Genomic DNA, 23,643 nt, shown 5'->3' on the forward strand with positions numbered 1-23,643 from the left:
AATAACTCCCAGTCTGTAGGGGCCATGTCCACACGCCTACCAAAGCCATGCTTTGGCACCACAAGGCTCTCTAAGGCCCAGTGCCAGCACTGAGGACAGTTTGGTCTCGCCCCATTCCTTATAGCCTTGCTCGGTCTCCAGTTGGCCAATGCAGCAGCACGAACAACTTCTGGGCTCAGAAGAACTGGGTTAACTCTAGGTGAACAAGCACAAGCTGTCGGCATCTGTCATTTGCACTGACACCATGTAGTAAAGGCCTATGGTTCTCCTTGAAGATAAATGTGACGCCAGAAGTCCAAAAGGTTTACTGCCGCTCACTTAAAGGGCTTTTTCTCTTTGAGATTCCTCAGCATGCTCCCAAACTTAACCCTATCGCACAGCACTCCTCCTCAAAACCTGGGCTGCTGCCAGACAGCAGTGACAGACTCCAAATCTCGTCTCTGAGGCAACTCATCATTTATGCTGGTTTCCTCAAGCCACCCAGGGCTGCAGAAAGCCTGCCTGTGTTAGCTCATGCTTTTAGACACTGCATGGGAGGAGGCAGGAGACAGAAGAGCATGCTGAGTGATATTTAGTCACTTCAGTTACAAGGTTTTAAAAGTAAATAATCTTCTCAACCAACAGAGATTAGGTAAAAGCATTCTTCTAATCTGAACTAATTCATTTCCCAGTGTCCAGTATTCGTCAGGACCTCAGGCTGGAGATGCATGGGGGCAATCCACACACTCTTTTGCATGTTCCTCATCCACATGGCAGTCACTTTTTCTATATTGCCCAAATTCACACAACAGATCTGGCACGTTTAAATCCTAAGCCTTGCACTCAAAACAAAGATGTGACATTCCACACTTGATGCCCACCTGGGAATCTCTTCAGCAGAAAAAACAAAGCACCAGCAACTTGTTCTTCCAAACACACAGCCAGCACGTGGCGACTGAAGGCACGACTCAGGGCCTTTATAGTCCTAAGGGTGCAAAGACTTTCACTACCGTGCACTTTTGACCTTGCAGCATGCCGGACTTAAATTGCTGAAGAAGCCAATTCAACTTCAAAAACACCAAACAACAAAAATAAACATATTGGAGGAGGAGAAAGTAGGAACAGATAAGCTTCAGGGGTCATGTGTGGGCTGACACATAGATCATTTCAACTGACTTGCTTGACAACTCAAGGCATACTGACACAGTGGGAAGACAGGAGGTGGGAGAAGGTTAGTGGCAAAAATATGCAGCAGAGATAGGTACAGATTTCTGGCCTCACCTCCTGAGAAAGTGTTGTGAGTACGGTGCACCTTCCATGCTTGTCCCTCACTGGAGTTCCAGATGGTCTTCCCAGGCAAGTCAATGCCTTTGCCTTTGCTACTGGCAGGCCAAGAGCTTGCCCTTGCACATCTCTGAGCTTCAGTAAGGGCTTAACATTTCCATACTAAGACTTAGCATGGAGTTTGAAACTCAGCTCCAAATAGTCATAGCAACCTTCTATTCTCCATTGACATTATCTGTAGCATTGTTAATTACATATATTATATATAATTTATAGCAAAGGCTTAGGTCTCAGTCACATGTTAAGAGGTACCAAATGACTAATTAATTCAGTCTTCTCTAGGGTCTGAGTAGAGACTACTTCGCCTCCTATGTCCAGCAATATCAGGCAGTAAGAGGTCATGGGGGCCAGTTCAGAAGTTGTTTTCTGCTAAGTACACAGACCCACTATATCATTGAATTCATTTAAAATAATTGATCTGATGGTGCACAAGGAGAATCACTTTCATCAGCTGGGAAGACTAAGGACAAATCAGAATTGATTTTAATCAGCATTTTAGGCTGTGAAAGGCTTCTATAACCTTGAAATCTCCAGCCAAAAAGCAGTGCTAACTATTTCAGACTATGTAAAATTTTATAATTATCCTCATAAACGATTATTTGTCGTGAAATAAAAAAAATCTGCAAGACAAAAAGGGGCAGATGCTTTCACTGCTTAGGAACTCTACAAATCTGCTTACCCCTCCCGAGGCATGGAAAAATATTGATATAAGTCATCTCTCTAGTTGAGGATTAGAAAGATAATAACAGGAATTAGAGGCAGCAGAAGGTCAAACAGCCTTAGAAGCACCAGAATGACTCCTTACTGGCTCCTGTGCTGTGCACCATGAAGAGCAAGTACTGCCAGACCACCTGCCACCATTGCTAAGAATTAGTGGTGACAATGGCATAGTGGTGACATTCCAGCATAGCAGCAGTATAGCCTACAAAGAGGACTGAGGTAGACTACACTCATAACCCCATTTTCATCTGTTTTTTGAATAATTAGTGCAAATATAAAAAGACTTCAGATACCCATTTTTACCCTTCTTAAGATTTGTCTTAATAAGGCAGAGAGGAGTAGGCTTGCGATTAAAACATAGCTTCTAACATTAAAAGAAGAAAGGTGCTGCACTGCACAGACTACCCTCTACCATGTTAGCTCTCCTGTCTTATATGACAATTTCTACCCTCCCCTTCACCTCCTTGAAGAACTAGCAGCATAACCACACTGGGATAAGCTCTCTGCCAACTGCTGTCTGGGTCATTTAAACGAATCTACACCTGAGAAATGGCTAGTCCATGGCTTATCCCCCTTGAAGTGCAGTCACTGTCATTTGCTTTGCCTCCAGCAGGCACTCATGCCCTTCAGCATGTTGCTTGCACTGGACAACCAAGTCCACCAGCATCAGCCTCTTACAGGTACTCCCACCAGCAGTCACTGCTACTGAGTTGTCTTCACAGGTTCAGTCTTAGTACAAGCAAGACATAAGTCCAAAAGAGGCTACTTAACAACTCCTCGTTCTGAGATAAGTACTCAAGAAAATACAGTAAGCCCAGCTCGATCTATGCTAGCTAGAGGTATGTTTGTGATGGAAGGATAAATCTATGATATCTCAATGCAGGCATTATGAACACTGTCACTGGTAAGAATGGGGGACTGTGTAAAAGGACATTTCAGGTTCTAAGCTTTGTTTGTAATATGCACTTGTAGAAGCATAAAGGAAAAATGTGCATTTTTGAAAGCTCAATTTTGTTTTCCTGCTTTTATGATCATCTGTTATGCTAAAACATACTGTGAGTGCACCCTAACAAATTATTCTCTGCAGAAAGTGTTTATTTTAGGCTTTCTACACAACTGTAGAGAATCTTCTGAGGAAAATTCCAGTTTACAGTTTTCTAAGACTTGTCACTGTGGGACACAGTCATCTGTTTCCTTTATTTCATTAGTAGCTATATTTACACCACATCGAGTAGATATCACTCCCATGTCATCCACCAGTGCACCACAGAAACAGTAAACCAAGTTTTGACTTCTGCCTAAGCAGAGGACAAAGAGAACAGTTTTCTACTACAATACAGATCTCTACTTTATGTTGTATTTGGAGATCTTTCCCTTCTTATCTATCAAAAAGCATAGGTTAGCAAGAAGATTCTTTTTCAACTTTCCTTAAAATCCAAAAAAATACTCAAATGGTGACATTTCAGCTACATTTGGCAACAATTACCCAAAAGCAATAGACAGCTTGCTTGTAGCGGCAACTCTACAAACACACCTCCTCAGCCCTGAAGTACTTATTAACAAAGGCACAGTCACCTGTAATGTGCAAACCTCAACCAATTTTCAGTTCCAGGGTGCTCTTATTCTGTGAGAATGCCTATCAGCTACATTTTGGTTTCATCTAATTTAGCCTAGAGCATCTAAGTTTAATTACGTCTGCAGGTACTTTTTTTTTTCCTATTGCCTTACTTGCTTCACCTCATCCAGTATTAAGCAAGGAAAACAGTTACAGCCTGCCAGAATACAGAGGCCCAGAGACTTTCAATTTGGTGTACAGCACACCTAATAACCTCTATAAAAGTGGCTTAGAGCAGCGAGTTGTAGTAAATGTACATAGCAGAATGACTTATTAATCTTCTCTCTGTTAGCCTTCTGTCCTTGCACTGAAGAGCTGAGGCGTGTGACATCCATGGTTGCATTGTTTTTTCTTCAGTAAAATTTCACACCCACTAGGACTGCAACCAAACCTTCCCCTCAGTCAGGAGTAACTCAGGCATGTGAAAGAAAGTTCATACTCCCCAGTGCAGTAACAGGGACATGATTTGATCCAGTACATTTCTTTCTTTCCCTCAGAGCTTCACAGTAACTCCATTTTATTCTGTTCAGGATCATGCATTATACAGATGTTAGCAAGTCAGTTACATGCATTTGTTACCAAAATAAATGAAGTGCTGGGGAGCAGGGAGCTGCTGTTCCTACTTTATGATTTGAAAACCAACCAAAAAAGTATCTAAATTTAAACAGAATTTACCTTTACTTTCAGTAGTGCATTTCCTACTCAAGGCATCCCAACATTCTATACACATCTATACGCATACCAAACTTCAGCCATTAACAATCAAGGCATACATTATCAAAGGACAACTTAAGGCTATTTTATCTGCACAGTAACTGTACACTTCACATTTTATCAAGAAAAGCCAAATCATATTCCATGTCCTCTGAGATGTGCATTTCTTCTTTATATTTGCATCTCAACTGGTATCCAAAATTCTTCCAAGACACAGTTCTTCCAGATCCGTATTTTTAGCTAACAAAATCCTACACGACTTAGCAAATTATCATTAGGGAAACACAAACGTAATAAACAAACATGCAAACTCAAAGATATCTTGTATCTCAACAACCCTCCCATCCTGAATGCCAAAACACTTCAGTATGTTCCACAAACATATCTGCTACACGTGTTCCAGTTTCTGAATATGCCTGCTTCTCCTCGGAAGTTTCTATCAGAGGTTTCAGGGGGTTCTTGTTTTTCATTTTCTTGCCCCCACTCCTTCCGGTTTTGGTAGCTTAAGCATTCCCATCTGTCACACACAGACTCACATTTTGAATGTCAGAGAGCTTATCATCACAGACTTGTACTTCATATTTAAATAAATAAGAGCATGCCTACTCTAAGTTCTAGTCACCCTGGAAAGCAGCACTGCAGCATCAAGAGAAAGTTCTAGCAAAATTAAATAGTGATTCAAAAGGCACTTTACTAGCCAGCCACCTTAAAAAATAAAAATAAAAATCACTACTTAACAAATTCTCACCCACTGTAACACACACAGACATTCTCTTTCCCTCTTGAAACCCACTCAAAACCAGCCAAACAAACAATACAAGCAGATGTCTGGTACATGCCATATCACACAGGAAACAAAGGCAAATTCACAAGCTAAGAAACATCTGAACTTAAAACCAGTCTCCCTAGATGGAAGAACACAACCCACGATTCCCTTCTTTGAGAAAGTTCACTGCTGGATGAGCATGGGTAACCACATGTTCTTCAGCAGAAATGTCTCACAGTGACATAATACAACAATCAATCTCTGTAATGCAAACAAAGGGCCCCTATTCATGGGATTCAGCATTTCAGTGGAGACGAGCTTATTCCAGCTTTAAGCTAACCAACCATTTTCAGTAGAGACTTCTTCCTAACCTCCCTTCCTCAAGTCTCCTCAGCAAAATGTCTCTTAAGATGAAGTTGAAAGTTCAGAGTAGCTTTTCCTTTTAAATACCACACAGTTTGTTCCTATAAAATAATTGTCATCCAAAACAAAAAAAGCCCACCAAAACCTCCACTACTTAGTTTTGTTGTTGATGATTCCTGTTCAATAAATAACCAGAAAATACTCCCATGCACTTACTTCAGAGCAATGTTCTCCTTCCAGAATATTTTCCAATTACAAGCAAAAGTTACATAATTAGTATCAGAAGATGACAGTAATTCTGGATTTCTCTTCTCTCCAGTGCCTTTTAGATATTTGCAACATGTCCACATCTTTGAAATGTTCTTTACAACATGCTTATGATAAGGAAGGAGGAGAAAAGATGGAGAAGAGGGAAACTCAGACTAGAATAGCTTAATATGCACTGTAAAATTTCAGTGTAAATCAGCATCACTGGAATTTTGCTTTTTGGTGCTAGATGAGTAGGGAAAGGCATCAGTCTGCCTACATATGGATTTTGCATTCAAATGCATAAAAAAAGACCAACACAAAAACAAGTTACACATTGCAGGAACAGTACCTCACTTCTCTGAAGAGGTATTAAAAATCAGATTTTAAAAAAATAATTCTAACCTGATCAATCTTTCAAGAATCCAAAAAAGGTCTGTCTGCATCATCTGCAAGTTTTTCTTTTCACAAGCTGCTCTTGGCAGCTTTCAGAGAAGATTACTCCAGAAGCTCCTGAAGAATTGCCCTCCAATGTCAGAGCTTGATTATTAAAACAGGAACTAAGGAAACATGGAGAAAAGGAGACAATTTGCACTTCTCTGTTGGCAATTTCATGGGTCTGGTTTGTGTCAAGTGTTCAAAAATCCTTGTTTTGAGAGAAAGTAAAGCCCTTAGCAAGAAAAATACCAGCCCACGGCCTGCCAACTTATGGGCCACTGCAGCTGCAGAAAACCAGTGACACATAGGAGATGAGATGATTTCAACAGTGAGAAACTGAGAAGTTGAAAGAAAGGCAGTATTGCCTCCATGTTACAAGAAGAAAACTGGAGATCAGAAAGACCAAAAAGCTTTCCCAAAACTCACTCACAAATCATAAACTGACCTCCTTTCTCCCCAGGATGCATACGCCAGAGCTAAACATTCATTTTCAGTTACCCCACCTCCACCCTAATGCTTTACCTAATGCTTTTTATGCAAAGTACACACGTGTGTCTGGACACTACTAGGAATTCTTCCTGTGCAAAAGCATTTTCTCAGGAACGGGTAGTTTAAGTTGCTACCACACAGTTCAGAAGAGTAAAACTGACTTATTTCATGGTAAGTCTGGAAGATGGAATTCTTGCTTCTTTAGGGAAGCGCCCACAGCTTTGTCTGTTACTGCACTGTGTTTACTTGGTACTCTCACTAAGGTCTCTCACCGTGCTCTTCCTCCGAAACAAACATGAATTTTACCTAAATAGATTTCTAAACATTTGCAATCTAGCATACTAAAATAGCAAACATAACTCCCTGCCTCAAGAAGTTACAAGCACCAAGAATCATACTAAGAATTTGTAATTTTCATATTAAAAGCAAAAGGCATTCTAGTGCTTAGGTAATATGCTCTGCCAGCTGCAAACCCTCCTGCCAAGGGAACCTGGATTTAGCTTATATTTTGAATTTATTTCAGTAAAGCCTTTAATACTATTTCTCACAGCATCCTTCTGGACAAAACATCCAGCATTATCCAGAGTGTCCAAAGGAGGACTATGAGAAGGCTGAAGGGTTTGGAGGGGAAAGACTCATGAGAAGCGGCTGAGTCCCCTGGGTGTGCTCAGCGCAGAGCAGAGGAGCTGAGGGGAGGCCTGATGGCGGCTGCAGCTCCTCACAGGGAGCGGAGGGGCAGCGCTGAGCTCTGCTCTGTGTGACAGCGACAGGGCCCGAGGGAACGGCATGGAGCTGTCAGGGGAGGGCAGCTGGGGGTCGGGGAAAGGGGCTGCACCACAGCGCCGTGGGCATGGAGCGGGATGCACAGGGCTGTGGGCACGGCCTGAATGCAGGACTTCACAGAACATTCTGACAGATCTCTCGGTCATACAGACTGATTTTTGGATGGTCCTTGTGGAGTCGGACTCAATGGTCCTCGTAGGTCCCTTCCTACTCAGGATATTCTACACTTCCATGAAATTTGGTTTAACTATCAAGTTTTACTTTGGAAATTCAGCAGAATCTAAACAGCTGGAGAAACAAGAAAGTCCTTAATTCACGATAGTCGATACTTGTTTGTGACTGAGGGAAATGCATATTTACCTGTTTTAAATACATTCACGCATCAACAGCACACAGCTAACAGAAAGCTTCAGTTTAAAGTGAGCTGCTTTATCTGAAAATTACAGAACACTCAGCAGTAGGTTAACATGTCGTACGAAACAGAGATCTTGCCTAAGAACTTCTTTAATGAAGGTTAATTCAAAGTTGAATTTCCACTAACTTTACTGAGCTTTAAAAATCCCTGACATGGCACAATGAATATCACCAGAAGTCTCACCGCGGTGTAAAATGCAAAATCCGCAAAAAGAAGAATGCAAAGCTCAGGCTCTTACTGACTTCTCAAAATCCATGTTTTTGACCAGGCAGGTCAAAGGAAAAAGAAAAAAAGTAGAAAAAGAGAATTGCTAGGTTCTACACACAGATAATCCCAATTAGTGACAAAGAATTCCTTAGTGGGTATGTAAAATGTAAAACAACAATTTAAACAAAAAGAAGCTAGCAACTGCATGACAAACTAGTGTAATGTGAAGACATATACAGAGATCAGCATCACTACTTTAGGCATATTAACATTACTGCTTTTCATAGCATTATACACACTGTTGCTCAGCATCAGACAATTTCCTCACTAGGAATTCTGACAAAACATATACATATTACTGATAGCTACAGCCATACTATAATTTTTTTTTAAATGACAGTCAGGCATGACTTCAAAGTTAAAAATGAGAAACTGAAATTAAAAAGAAAGGAAAAAAAAAAAAAAAAAAAAAACCACAAAAAACAAGCAAGCAAAAATGATGCCCCATCCCTGGAGGCTTTCAAGGCCAGGCTGGATGTGAGCAGCCTGGTCTGGTGGTTGGCAACCCTGCACATAGCAGGGGGGTTGAAACTAGATGATCATTGTGGTCCTTTTCAAGCCAGGCCATTCTATGATTCTATGAAAAACAGCTAAAATGACTTTAAATGGAAACTGTTCCTCTCAGAGGTAATTATTAAACTTCTAGAGGTTTTTACAAGACCTTTATTACAGAGATAAATTTGGTCTTATCTAGTTTGCTGCATGTGACATGCAAGGCACATAATATCTGGCAGACATCCTGCCCAAAATAAGCAACAGTTTGCTCTAACACTGGTTATAAAAATCTGTCACCATTGTGCTGTACCTATGACCTGTATCTATTACTCTCCATCTCATTACTGTGGTCACAGTTTAACAACATTTCATGCAGGTAACTATAGTGAGCCCTACAGTACTGCAAGACTGAAGACACTGCATTTAAAAAATTTACAGTAAAAAATAATGTGACATTTAGGTGATGCTTTATTGACTATTTTGATTAAACAGCACTTATCTCCCAGCTTTCTCTATATGTGATATCCAAGGCACTTTTGTCATCTGACAAAAAGAAGAATACTGAGCACTACTTACCACTGTCATGGTCAGACATAGCAAGATCCCAACTCTTAAGACTATATATGATCTAGTAGTTAAAAGTCCAAGAGAAGCTATAATAAAATAATAATTTATATGATCACATACCTATGATGGAATCCCTTCGAAAAACATCTCTGTCAAAAATATAAAATGACAGATGGCGAAAGGTCCGAGGAATTTCACAGTAAAAGTCTTCTCCATAGAAGGGGCTGGGTAAGGAAAAAAACAACATACAGATACACACACACAAAGAGAAAGAAATTAGTGTTGGTATCCTGGAGGAGCCAGCATCCTTACATTTCACACTAAGGACATCACGCTGGACTGCAGTGATCACTCCCACCCATGAAAGTACACCTTCAAGCACCATTCCAACGTTACTCTTCCCACCTACCTTAAATGCCCACAGAACAAGATTTCCTAATGTGAAAAAAAGAGCAAGTATTTGTTTCTATTTGGAAAAACAAGAGCCCTTAACAGAAGGAGGGCAGAGACCTTATGATTTGTTTACATATAGTTTGTTGAATATGGAGGTCCCTACTGCCACACAAGGCTTACAACAGACTATACAACAGAGATCACAAAAGCACACAGATGAACTGGATATGCAAAATACAGCATGGATTAAGGAATGCATACATACTTTTTAAAGGATTTTGTTTACTGAAATGTCTGCAGCCTTCTTTTCAAACCTTCCAAAGTTTCCAATTTAAAGACGAGTTCAGTCAACTGGTACTAGCTAAGCCTGGCAGCTGACTTGATGCTTGTTACCTGGTAGCCCTGCAGATCTATTACTGCTTGTAAGGTTTTATAGAATAAGTTCTTTTATAGTAAGACAATATTTTGAAAACATAGAAATAAAAAGCCCAATCTCAGCATGAAAATCTTTCAGAGACTTATGGGCTTTCTTTAGACTGTACCTATTTAAATGGGGGAAAAAAAATCTCAAACCCCCTAAAAGCAATCTTTTCAGTTCCTGTCTATCCAATTATACGGTTGAGGAATCATTTCTAAGAACTATAAGCATTTATCAACATTATTTATTCATTGACAGGTCTACCATTTTACCACAGATTTTTAATTCCAAGTCACTCATGCTTCAGCAAATCTAAATTGGTGGATGCAATTTGAGTCATACAGACAAATACAGCAAGTATGGCAGAGGTAAACTTCAATATAAATCTCACATCCTAACAAGCTCAAAGCCAGTAGGCTTTTTCTTTCCCTTTTAAATACAGACCTCTTTATTGGCTTGGCTAAGCACGAAGATAGGAGATAGAACCATACTGTAGATTTAATCATTACTGAAAGCTTTTTTATGTTACAAAATGTCATAGCATTAACTTTTGATTTTTCAGCCTCCTGTTTGTCAGCAGATGTTATTCCCTCAATGTCTTTCAGGTCACCAAAGCACACGTATATTACTCAAATTTATATAAATATATATATCACTCAAATACTTCTGCTTGTATTTCTGCTATTTCTGAAAATACACTACCCCAAAATCCTCTAATTGTCTCACAAGCTAGTTGGCAAATATCATTCAATGCACTGAGCATCACAACACAAACAAGTTCATCACTGTGTTTGAGGAAATAGATGCACGTCATACCATCCAGAGGCATCTCTCAAAACACAGTAACAACATTTTGGTGGAGTTACTAGTCCATCAGCCACAAGGAAAAACACACTAGATAAACAGCGAAGCCAACGGTGCACACACAAGTCAAAATTTCCCCACTGAAACAGTCTCCCATTCCTTGAAATAAACGCACCCAGCCATAAATCAAGGCACTGTGACCCACTTAATCATCCCTGCTGTGAAGACAGGAGAAAATCAAAGGGTTGGAGATGGCAGCTGAATGCTATATCCATCCCATCTACTGCGTCCAATTCAGTGCTCTCAGTTAAATCATCTTCACTCATTCTGCTCAGAGATTTCAATCGGAACCAAGAATTCAGCAGCCACTGTTCCAGGTACAAAATACCCAGACTCTTTGAAACAAGAGCTTTCTACTAAACTGACTGCTACCCAACTATCCCAGAAGCCATGCTTCGGGCAGCTCCAAATTCCCGTTCTATGCATATGGTACACGTTTTTATGCTCAGGCTTAACCCGCAAAGGGGTGACAGAAATGCACAAGCATCACCCAGATATTTAGGGCACTGTGTATGCAAAACACTTGCATCGTTCTGAGCTCTAATACTCAGTTCATCCATAAAATTGCCCTTTCCACTGGAAGAATATGACAGATGAACTTATTCGCTAATGATCTTAGCATGAAATGATAGTTAATGAAGTGTGGATTATATACCCATTTCTCTATCAAGAATATTAGAGAAGCTTCAGTTTACTGGAAATACACACACACCATAAAGCTTACTTTAATTCAGCTCAGCTGATTCTGGGGAGAAAGAGCAGAAAACAGACAACAAATGGCTTCTTTGGCAAGTCCTGTATTAATCATTATCACGAGTGCTGCTCAGAGGCAGAAGATATCTAAGACCATACCGAAGCAAAACACACACAATGTTCAGAAAAGCAGAATGGACAACAGGAAGTATCTAATCCTATTCTAATTAATTCTAATCTAATCTAATCATGGTAACTGAAAGAGACTAATTAACTAATAGAAGAAATGCTATGAAGACTGAGCTAGCCGTGCGCAGATCACATCTCGTCACTTGGCTTAACCCCTCCAAGATCTCATAGCCCTTCATAGCCTTCCACCACTCAGGTAACACGCCTGAGTCACGCTGCATTCCTAATAAAACCAAGCAGGTCTCCAGCCCGGTCACTCCAGGTCTCACTCTCCCTCGGATAATTACCCAGCAAAGTTTTGACTGTGAGGAAACATTAAGATAAATCTGATCCTCACCCACCTCAATTTGTGAAACTTTGTAATAGTATCTTCGTTTATTTCGTATAGAAATAGTATCTTCGTTTTGAGGGAATCTAAAGTAACCACACAAACGCTTTGAGCTTCCAGTTCACTGTGTGCTTATCCTCTGTGCATTCCCTCAGAACAGTGCCATCGCTATCTCCCACCCAGACCTGAAGAGTAAGAGGTTGCAGCAGGCAAATTCCATGATTTATTTCCCAAGCCATATTACTGTGAGCATGAGCCCCAGGGCTCCAGAATGGTTTGTGGTTTTTTTTTTCCCCAAGAGAACAGATAGATGACTCCCTCTGTCCCCCAACAGCTAGTTAGTCAGACAGCTTCAGTGAGTACTTTTATTTTGACATGGCAATTAATAAAAAACAGCAGCATCTGCTTACACAGCCCTCAAGAGTCTGACAAGATCCTCCAAAACAAATACTAGAACTAACCCTGCTGAAAACTCAGGAATCTTGCAGAATCCAGTGAGTTCAGATCCAACCTCCAAGTTCTGAGCTCAGATTTCATTGGAGACTAAAGGTATGCTCATAAGAAACAGTATTCATTCGAGGAGGAGAAACAACAAGGATACCCTTCCCTTAACCTCACAGCATGGGTTGCACATTGGTATGGTCACAGCTGAAGGAGAAGACTAGCACTGCCATCATTTCAGGACCTTACAGACTTCAAACAGTAGATAAAGGGAGCATGCTAGTGACAGGATTTCACAAGGACTGCAGTAAAGGATGTCCACTATAAGGGGCTAATCAGTCTCCTTCCACGCTGAACACAGAAGCATTTGCAAAAACAGCTTCTTCGCTCAAGACCACTACATTTAAAAACAAACACTATTTATGGAATCATAGAATCCTTAGAGTTGGAAAGACCTTTAAAAGTCATCCAGTCCAACTCCCCTGTCATAAACAGGGACACCACAGATCGATCAGGTTGCTCAGGGATTGATGCAGCCTGGCCTTGAATGTCTCCAGGGATGGGGCATCAAGCATCTCTCTGAACAACCTGTACCCGTGCCTTGGCACTCTCACCATAAAAGCCTTCTTCCTTATGTCTAAGCCAAATCTACCTTCTTTAAGCTTTAAAGTATTACTCATTTCTTTTTAGTTCTGTCATCATAGTGATGAAAAGAGTGGCAGTGCAAATATCAGTTACTACTTACTTAGGAAATGGGCTGTTCCTAAGTCACCAGCTCTTATGTTCCTCACAGGATCTGAGACCACGGAGAAAGATCACCAGTGTTTAGAATGAAAACCTTCAGGCTTTCCATCACACCTTGCTATCCTCTGAAGGAGGGAAGCAGCGCTTTTCTCCAAAAGTGCAGGGCTGTCTTACCATCCAGCTCAGAATTACATAATCACTAAGATCTCTTGGAAAAGATCTCCAAGATTATCCAGTCCAACTATCCACCTACCACCAATACTTCCCAGCTAAACTACGTCCCTCAGTACCAAACCTAAATGTTCCTTTAACATCTCCAGGGACGGTGACCCAATCACCTTCCTGGGCAGCTTTTATACAGTGCAAGTACACTCACAGACACAGATGCCACATGATCTCTCCTTACGAGGTTTTCCCTAGGAGCTTCTGCACCTGCTGTGACAGAAGATATGCAAAGCTTTGTTGAGAAAAAGCAGTGAAGTAAAAACATCAAGACGGGTGCAATGGAGGGAGCAAGAATACCAAGAAATCAAATCCAGAAAGTTCCCTCCATGTGTTGTTTTACTCATCCTGAAGCCCTTCCCATTTAAAGGTATTTATTTCTGAATCTCCTCTAATGCTCTGGCGATGGATTTTCTCAGGAGAAGACAGGGAGGAGGAGAAACATATTACTGTGCAAGTAGAACGAAAGCAAATAAGGAAGAGAATCTTCATTACAAACATGATGAACAGGGTCTTAAAAAAAAATAATTCAAGTTTGTTCACTTTTACATGTTCTACTAAACTCCACAGGCAGACTTGCAACTTGAATTCCATACCCTAGGCTATCTACCAAAATCACTGGAACCGGTATTGACTTGATGAAATCTCTTCTTCTCAGTTAATCTCAGAACAGATACATTTATTTAGTTTTAGTCTGTGCTGCAAAACCACCCCGTGTTCATTTCTCAATATCTTAAGACTCACTAAATCAGTTTTGTTTTTGTTTCGGCACTAGCAGTTCAGTGGATGAAGTGAAAGAGTTGCATGATGAATAATAATGAAACCCCTGAAACCAAAATTCTTTGTGTATCGATTTTTTTTAAAGTGCTTCTTTTGCTTGGAAGTAAAGACTATTAACATGCCACAGACAACTCCACATCCTCTGACTATTTCAAATGGTTTAGAAATACTGGATTCATCCTGCTGCATGAACTGAAGACCAGAGTTCACATCTCAATGTGAGCTGGAAGCAAAATCAGTCTGTACAAAGGAGTACGCTTGCTTGTTTCTACTACTAAGCCTCTTCTATCGCTTGGCTAATATGTTTTATGCTATGCTTAGCAGCATATGTAAAGGGATGGGGGTGAGGAGGGGAAGAAGAGAAGAGAAGGTTTATTCAAAGCAGGAACAGCCAGCCAAATAAAATGTGAATACACTTCAGTCTCCTACTAGACTCAGAGCTACAAGAAGACAGGCAAATAAGACAGGATCTTTAGAAGCCAAAGTTGGCAGATGTCATGGTCGCTTCCTTACACAGCTTATTAAAAATACCCAGTATTATATTTGAAGCACACATTTGGCAGAGTACACACAGCAGGAAGTACATGGCACACGAGGCAACATCCAAATCCAAACATACCACCTATGCCCATTGTTAGAGTGCAGACTGCAGTCTTCCAGACATCCGCTAAGCCCAAGCAATTTTTTTTTCCTCACGTCGCTGTGCAGGCACCCAAATGGCAGCGCTGCGTTAGAGCCACAAGCACCCCTACCACACAGAGAAAAAAATAAAGTGGTGTGCATTTTCTCTTCCCTAATATCAGAACACGGAGACAGACACATGAGCTATAGTTACCGTCCTCACTTGACAGTTGCTGGTTTGGCTCAATGAGGCTTACAGGGATTATGATAACTTTAAGTAGCAGCCGTTTGGCCCCTAGTCACCTCCCAAAATATTCTGTAAGACGACACACACAAACAGAAGTCACATTACAGCTGCACTGTTGGTTTTTTTTTTTTAATTATTATTGTTTTTTGTTTTTTTTTTAATGGCTCAAAGCAGCTTACAGCACCAACAATTGTTACTCATATGGGTGGCTTTTTGTGTGAATAAATGCTCTCATTCATAAACCCTGCCTTGGTCTCAAGGCTCACTTCATTCTCCTCCTTCCATTAAGTCCTGCTTCCTTTCCTGGCACCCTTCCCAGCTGTATTACTTCCCTACATGACCATGCAGTCCTTGCCTTCAACAATAACCCTGACCAGGCCAAAGTTGTATCCACAGCCATCTTATCCTTTCCTTTAAAGGCCTGGGATGCGTCAGAATTGAAATCTACTTTTAATAGGAATTAAAGCCATGGTCAGCTACAGTCAAATGCAGAAGATGGCAGATCCCAGAAACTAACAGCATGCTGAGAGTTGGGAGCAGATGAGAGAGAAGCTACGGAACATGCAGACAGCAGAAGACATGCTGCAGCGTCCAGTTCAGCCTCTGTACTCAAGACCTCTGGTCTGGGGAAAGCTGCTACTTCAAAGAGGTGAGCTGGCAACCTAAGAACGTGGAAGCAGCTAGCTGAGCTGATTTTGGCAACAGTCCAACTAAGGGAAACAACTATGTGTTTAAAATTTGAGAACTGGCCTGCATCCAAGATGTTATCAGAACGCAAGAGAAGTTTAGCCATGCAGCCGTGAACTCCACACACTGGAAAACAGTGTCTGAGCAAGCCCAGAATTTAAAAACAAACAAACAAAAAAAAAAACCAACACAAAACATAAAATACAATACCAGAATTATTTAGAGTAAGTTCTGCAAGCTATCAACTGAATTTGTTACCAGACCTGATAGTAAAACAAACATAACTACCTCCTGTGGAAGGGAATGCGGCCATAACTGAACTTACAGCACATTTCACTACACACTCACAAGCACACTGTTTCTTTCACTGGAAACTACGAAGGGAAAAAAAAAAAAAAAAAGACTGTGGGTGGAGAAAGTGCTTCTGGCTTCATTTTCTTTTTCATTCAGGCTTTGATCACTATGTTTAGCACGTGAAAAATTCCTCAGTGAAATAGTGGAGAACTAAATAATGACAGACTCAAGATGCTTGGCTCATCTCTCTAAAGCACACAGCGTCAGCCATTTGATTCTTAATGTGTGACAGTTTTTGCTTTTATTCATATCCTTGAAACAAATTTAGAGATGTCACATTCCTTCCATTCTTCACCTATGATTTGAGAAGCTGCCTTGATTTCCTGTTGCAGCTGACACTGCCCTTTAAGTGAATGGAAACATCTGATGGAAACAGCCAAGGCAAAGTCAGTCTTAATGCCAACAAGCCAAGAAAGTTTATCCTTCGGGAAGCTCTGCTGCTAGAACAAGCCCCTGACAGTAGTGCCTGAAGTCTGGAGCTGCTCATGGGGGAAGGTAAGAGTTGGTTCAGCAAAAGAGATTTACAGGCAAAACAACTGTCAGGTTGCTTATTTGTAGCTCAGACCTAAAAAAATGTTGTAAATCTATGCACTGAAAAAAAAATAACAAACACAACAACCTCACTCATTTCTTTAGACACAAAATACATAAGGGGCTTCACATCCATCTCTACTAGGTTTCATGAGTAGATCCAATTATATTCAGGGCCATTCTCTGTGATAGTAGTATAAATACTGAAAAACAAACTCTTAAAAAGAAAAGTTTATTAGATCCCCACTCTAACTGTCCTCTCTCTTTCGACTAGCACGTGACCCACTCAGAATTTACTAAATGCTCATGCCAAGGAATTTATGAAAAAAGCACTGTTTCAAGAATCGCTTCCATCTACTCGCATAGTTCAAGGTTCTCTTCCTGGGAACCTGGAAAGCTTCCTCTGATCAACATGCACACTAATCCTGCTTGTCCACGGACCCCCAGAGAAGTTAAATGACTCTGAGCCACCCCACATAAACAGGACTTTCACACTTCCCTGCAATTTCAGAGAAGGACCATCCCATGTCACAGAATCACAGAATGGCCAGGGTTGGAAGGGACCTCAAGGATCATGAATCTCCAACCCCCCTGCCACATGCAGGGCCACCAACCTCCCCATTTAATACTAGACCAGGCTGCCCAGGGCCCCATCCAACCTGGCCTGGAACACCTTCAGGGACGGGGCATCCACAACCTGCCTGGGCAGCCTGTTCCAGCACCTCACCACTCTCTCTGTAAAGAACTTAGTGTATTTGGTCAGATACTACCAAGTAATCCCCATAGCAGCCCTCACAAGGCACCAGTGCCATCATTCAGCTTACCTAGAGCCAAGAGAAACAAGATGGCAGGAATAACTTAAATTCCTGCTTGTAATTTATGAGTCCCACCTGACTGCTGAACAGGGGTGTTAAGGTTCACCATGCTGGCTGCTCTCAGTTTTTATGATGCAAACTTAGATAAAGGGCACCATGCTCACGGAAAATCTCTCAAGAGCAGTGGTAAGAGCACTGGAATGGGCAACAGGATGACCTGGTTCAGTTCTTAACACTCTGAATGATTTATTTTCTGTTGTTTAAGAGGTTACTGATCTCAGTTGTCTTCCTATGCCTCTGCCACAGCCTGATAAAATACAAATCTGTTGCAGAAGATTAGAGCAGAGCTCAGGGAGATAACTTCTTAGAGTCTCAATGCAAAACACAGGAGATCATGAGTCAGAGTGTGAAGGCTCTGTCACAGACACCCAAAACAAGCCAGAACTGGTCCCTCATGCAAGTCCTTCTGGGAAAGACAAGGAACAGCATCCTTCCTCTCCATTCACTGGTCCTACTTGAATTTTACATCAGAAGGCCTGCCTGGAGAAATATATGTTGTTTTGGTGTTTCTTTGTTTGTTTTAAACTGCTTAACAGAAAATTAATGAAGTTAAAAAACAACACACACACACACAAAAAACAGAATAACCATTATCATGCACTCATTGGATTTCCAAGTACACAAGGTAGTGTTTCAGTGCAACTTGTAATTACAAATCCTTTCATGCACATTAAAAAAAGTCATTTTATGCAGGCATGCTGGAAAAGATAGGATTCTCCAGGACACACAGTTTTGTATGAGAAGACACCATTTCAAAATTGGTAGAGCTGCATATGAAACACCCCTCAGTTCAGAGATTTGCACAGAAGATTTTTTCATGAACTACATGAAAAACTATTTCATCAACTATGAAAAAAAAGTGAATCAAAGATAGAGGAATAACCAGTAGAAGTGAAAATGCAGACAATTCTTATTACTTTTTCGCTAGCTGTGACCAGTAACCCAACCTCATGTCATCAGTGAAGTGGTAGGGAACAGAAAATGGGCCTGAACAGCACAGCCTTCTATGCCAGCCACATGGATGGTCAGGCAGAACTCTGCTATTTTAGCCATGCTGTGGCCCAGCTCTATGTCCCACCTTCCACGTAACGTCATGGATTACAGCAGTGATACCTCAGAAAAAGGCACCCAGCACATACTTCCCTACTACGTTGGCGAGTGCCTGGCAAACGCTATATATGAAAGCAAAGATTTCTCTGCTGCATACAAATTACACAGGCTTTAGGGCACAGAAATCTACCTGCTCAGTAATTTACGGTTAGTCAATGAGTTCAATCAGTTTACAAACAAGCATTAAAGAATGTAACAACATTACTGGCTTCTCAGTTATGTGCTCATCTGAGTCTTAGAAAGAACAATAGGCTAGCACTGCACTGTCTGATTTCAAAAACGTCCTCCTCTAGAAGTCTATGCACTTGTTTAAATATATTTAAACATAATCATATGAAAGATTATACAGCTGTTTGAGTGTTCCTCACTAAATAAAAGCAATCACGATCAACAGATTGGGAGTACATCCCAATTCTACCACTGATGTATTTGGGATTTTTGTCTGCACTTTTGTTTGCTGTTTGTTTTCATGGAAGAAAAACAAGGCCAGAGAAACATCTACCTGGATCAAGGCAAAATCCACGTGTTAATACTGTGTTTAAGTGGATTTTCAGGGATGAAGAAGCAAGTTTTTAAAAAATAGTGCTTGCAAATAGAAGCCTACAGACAGAAAGACAGTCAAGACAACCATGGAAGAGGTAAATTCACTGGGAGAATAAACATAAAGATCATCTTTAGTCAATTCTTACAGCAGGGAAAATAGGACTGCAAAGGATTTTGAGAGGTCATCTGGTCTACCACTGTCTCAAAGCAGGAAGTTTTCAATATGTTGGTCAGGACCAGTTATATATAATCTATCAGTGCTAAAGATGGGAATCTACTGCAATGCTTCAGAATCTTTAAGAACAGTAAGATTTCCTTCATAACAAACCTAATAAATTTCCTTCTCCGCTGCAATTTAAATCTATTACTTGCAGTATCCATACTAGACATACAGAACAATTCCCTCTCTCACAATTTTTTAAAAATATGTTTACAGATTTGTGTATGGTCAGCCCTCTTTTCCATACTAAACAATTCCTATCTTTTAACCTTTCATCACCCAGTTATGTTTTCCTGGTCTCTGACCATTGTGTTCCTCTGCTCTGAATTTACCTCAAAAGATAAAAAGAATTCAGCCCTACAGGAAACGAGAAACCTTCCAGTTTCTGCACAGTCTCTTCAGCTTTATAATGACACCTAAGGACAGAGGAAATTTTCCTCACTAAAAGAGCAACACTTGTTGCTCATGCCTTCTACATACAGTTATTTTCTCAAAAGAAAAAATAATTGGATTAGTTCAAGGAAATGACATCAACTATTATCATACACCCCTCGTTCCCCCACTTCATCCTCCCTGTGAAGGACTTTAATGATCATCTAGCAAAAACACCAACTGTGCACTGTCTGGTTGTGAGCAATAGGGCTGCAGCTGGTTGATGTAAGACTGCATTTAAATAAATGACAAAGTCTCTTCTAGAGAAAGAACTGGTCCAGGGACACTTCTCATCAGCTATTGTAAAAAAGCATACTGATTAAATGAAGCTAGATACACTCCAAACACGGTCATAGAAAAACACTTCCTCTCATTGCGTTTAGCCAATCTAAATGCCTCAAAAATCAACAGTCTTCGTTATGGACCCCAGTGCATCCCATCAGAAGATAAGTTGAGGAACAAAGACTTAAAAAATTACAAGAGAACAATTAAAGCGACTTAAGGCACTAAATCCCACTTCAAGCTACTCAAACTCTCCTTTTTATTGTGTGCATGGTACTTGGGGGTGGGGAAGTGAATTAGAGCTTTTTCTCAGAGCAAGTTATTTGCAACAAGGCAAACACCAGATTCCTAACTATATTACTCTCTTTTCCCACTTTATACCTGAAGATAAAAGTTTTATGTTTGACTTTCCTTTGCTGACAATATGTAAGAAAATATAAAAAAGACTTCACTTGCCAGAGTATACATCTATGCCCAGCCTTCTTTCAATTGCTGATATTTGGGGATTTCCAGGAGAAAGTGTTCTAACTTTTGTTACATGCTTCTTGTTCTGTTTCCTTCCACATTTGGCTACTATAACCTCACAGGAAGCATACAAGATAAACGAAAGGTCTGACCATCAGACGCCTGTCTCAATTAGCTGCAGCTCCATGATAAAAAGAATACATGAATCCTGAATTCCAGATACTAGCAATGCAAAACTCCTCATAGATAGCTGCAAAATGGAGCTCAGAACTAAAAAGTTTAGGGAAGCTCCAAATAACACTGCAAAAAGAAAGGAGCACTGGCTGCACACTCTTTGGAGAACAGTTTATGTGGCTTGCCATGGTGGAGATGCCTTCCCATATATACAAATAAGAATCACAGCACTAACACTTTTATCAATACAGTGTTCTTAAAACTGGAAAGAGAATCATGCACATCCTTTACCCCCCCAAAAAAGTGTTTATGGAACATTACACAAACACAGTAAGCAGAAAAGTTCAGAGTATTGAGAAGAGTTAACAGAACACATGCATAGAGTATTTGTTACCATAATGACTTTTCCACAATTTTGGTCCTGAAAACCTCCTCCTGGTCCAGGTTTACAGTACAGTAGCAATCCCTCATCTTGTTTGGCCCCGGGTATGTTGGAAGATTTTTGGCTTCACCTGAAGTCAAGAAAGAAAAAAAAAGACAGGAGGATTATATATTAGGAAGTTACCTACAAATTAGTCAGCTATCTAATGCAGCATCAGGAAAAAGGCTGAAGTGAAATGCTTCCTAAGTGATAAGTCTTTATTAAGTCGAGCAGCAGCATTCTGTTTCCAGTACAGCAGCTCCTGACAGCCCCCAAGTTCAGAGTTCAGCAGCAGCCAGGTTCAGCAACAGCTCAGTTTATTGCCTCTGATCTGTCAGCATGTATCTGAGAGCACATTGCTTCCTTCCAAACTTTTGTTTTCATCAGTCCACCCATAAGATGCCAGGAATACAAAACAACATGGTAATAAAGCTTTCCAATACAGCCTGCTGATTTGATCTTGAAGACATTTTTAGAACCTGGCAAATGAGGACTGACCCTCAGCTCTTTTGCTTGCCCAGATGCTGAGATGGAAACAAGTCACTTCAGTCGGTGCCTTATGCCACACACTGGGCTTTCAAGCACTTGGATGAAGTAACCAGCACTAAGCTGCCTAATATCCTCACACAAAGGTACCATGCGAGTCACTAATACTCTTCATATTGAATGTTTGTTTCAAAACTGCAACAAGAAACATGTGCATCCTACAGAACAACAAACAAAAACAACAAAAGGAGGAGAAGCAAGAAGCTACAAAACAGATGAGCAAAAATTAAGAGTAAAACAAGTTTGTCTCTCATGTATCCATTAAAAATAAAGCTGGGTGTTAAATCTCCTTGACAGAGTGATGAGATCAAAACTCTCAATCAGGAAAGTGGGCATTGCTCCCTAAGGCTTTGCTAAAGCACCTTAGCACTACCTGAATGAGTATTTTAAACTCAAAGGATGAAGCCTAGAGGTAAGTCCACAGTGCATGCGGTAACTAGATTGCTTTTGCTAGATAAAGCACAGAAGCACAGTCCAAGGGAACAAAAGTTTGTTTGCTAGTAGGGAAAGAAACTCTAAATGACAGTAACTATTATAACTTCACCTTCAGCTGGTGCAAGAAAAGCATGAATTAACACATATTTCATGTATCAATTCCTCACTTCAGTGTTCCTCTGCATAAGTTCACTCCCAACTCAGCTGACACAACTTGCTAGCTTTCTTCCAACCTCCTCTAGAGATGTGAGACATGATATTAAAAAAGCTGGCTGCACAGTAATTCACAGGTGTGACTACAACATCTGTTAGTGCACTTAGTGTGGCTCTGAATTAAGCCACAGTGCTAGCAATGGTTTAACTACAGCAGCTCTGGCCAAAAATATATTGAGGATTACTGAGGACTGGTACAACCTGCACTGAATTCTGTTCTGCTGTGATAAAACTCCAACTCTTATCCACCTGAGGTCAAGCATCAAACGCACTAAACTCATAGATGCCAAGTTCTGTGCTCTCACACTAAAACCACGTGAAACCAGCCTCTTCTCTGGATTATTGAGTGAAGATCCCCAGGGAGAGCACGTGGTGACGAGTTTCAATTGATGCACAATCAGGAGGTCTTCCCCTGGGGCTGCCATGCTACTCCCACAGCTCTTCCAAGAGGACGAGACAAAACTTGTCATGCTCAAAACTAAAGAGGGAAAATAAAAGCAATTCCTCTTTTTCTGCACTTTTCCCACTTCCCACTCCAACTCAACCGTACACAGAAACTACTTTTGGATTCCATGTGCTTGATTCCTAGGCAGCTTTCTGAGGTGCACGACAGTCATTTAAGGGCTTTAGGCTAAGACTTCATCTGTAGGACTGTAAGACTGTAGGAATTGTATTTTAAAACTCAATTCTCCTTTTTAGTAGACTTAGAGAAGAAAACCCGCCAATATTAAAACCTAATGCAATGCAAATGAGAATAACCAGTGGCATCAGCCAATACCTGCAGTCTGCAAAGGAAAGATCACCATCACAACGTTAGAAAACAAGACACACAGGGAAGGAGATATTTTTCCCATTTCACAGAATCATAGAATGGCCTGGGTTGAAAAGGACCACAATGATCACCTAGTTTCACCCACCCCCTGCTATGTGCAGGGTCGCCAGCCACCAGACCAGGCTGCCCAGAGCCACATCCAGCCTGGCCTTGAATGCCTCCAGGAATGGGGCATCCACAGCCTCCTTGGGCAACCTGTTCCAGTGTGTCACCGCCCTCTGTGTGAAAAACTTCCTCCTAATATCTAACTTAAACCTCCCCCATCTCAGTTTAAAACCATTCCCCCTTGTCCTATCACTATCCACCCTCATAAACAGTCAGTTTCCCTCCTGTTTATACACTCCCTACAAATATTGGAAGAAAGAAATTACTTTAAAAGGCA

General features: G+C 40.8%; 1 protein-coding gene across 1 annotated transcript in view; it reads right to left on the bottom strand.

Moving 5' to 3' along the window:
* RASA3 (RAS p21 protein activator 3) overlaps positions 1 to 23,643 on the bottom strand; it is a gene marked incomplete at both ends in the record, with an annotated part of 126,551 nt that overhangs the window by 70,385 nt on the left and 32,523 nt on the right. Inside the window, 2 exons of the mRNA XM_079549311.1 lie at positions 9,322 to 9,425; positions 21,209 to 21,326. Of these exons, the coding sequence (XP_079405437.1) occupies positions 9,322 to 9,425; positions 21,209 to 21,326 (222 nt within the window). The remainder of the gene's footprint in view (positions 1 to 9,321; positions 9,426 to 21,208; positions 21,327 to 23,643) is intronic.

The sequence above is a fragment of the Tetrao urogallus genome, assembly GCF_951394365.1.
Source record: "Tetrao urogallus genome assembly, chromosome: 1".
Classification (NCBI taxonomy): domain Eukaryota; kingdom Metazoa; phylum Chordata; class Aves; order Galliformes; family Phasianidae; genus Tetrao; species Tetrao urogallus.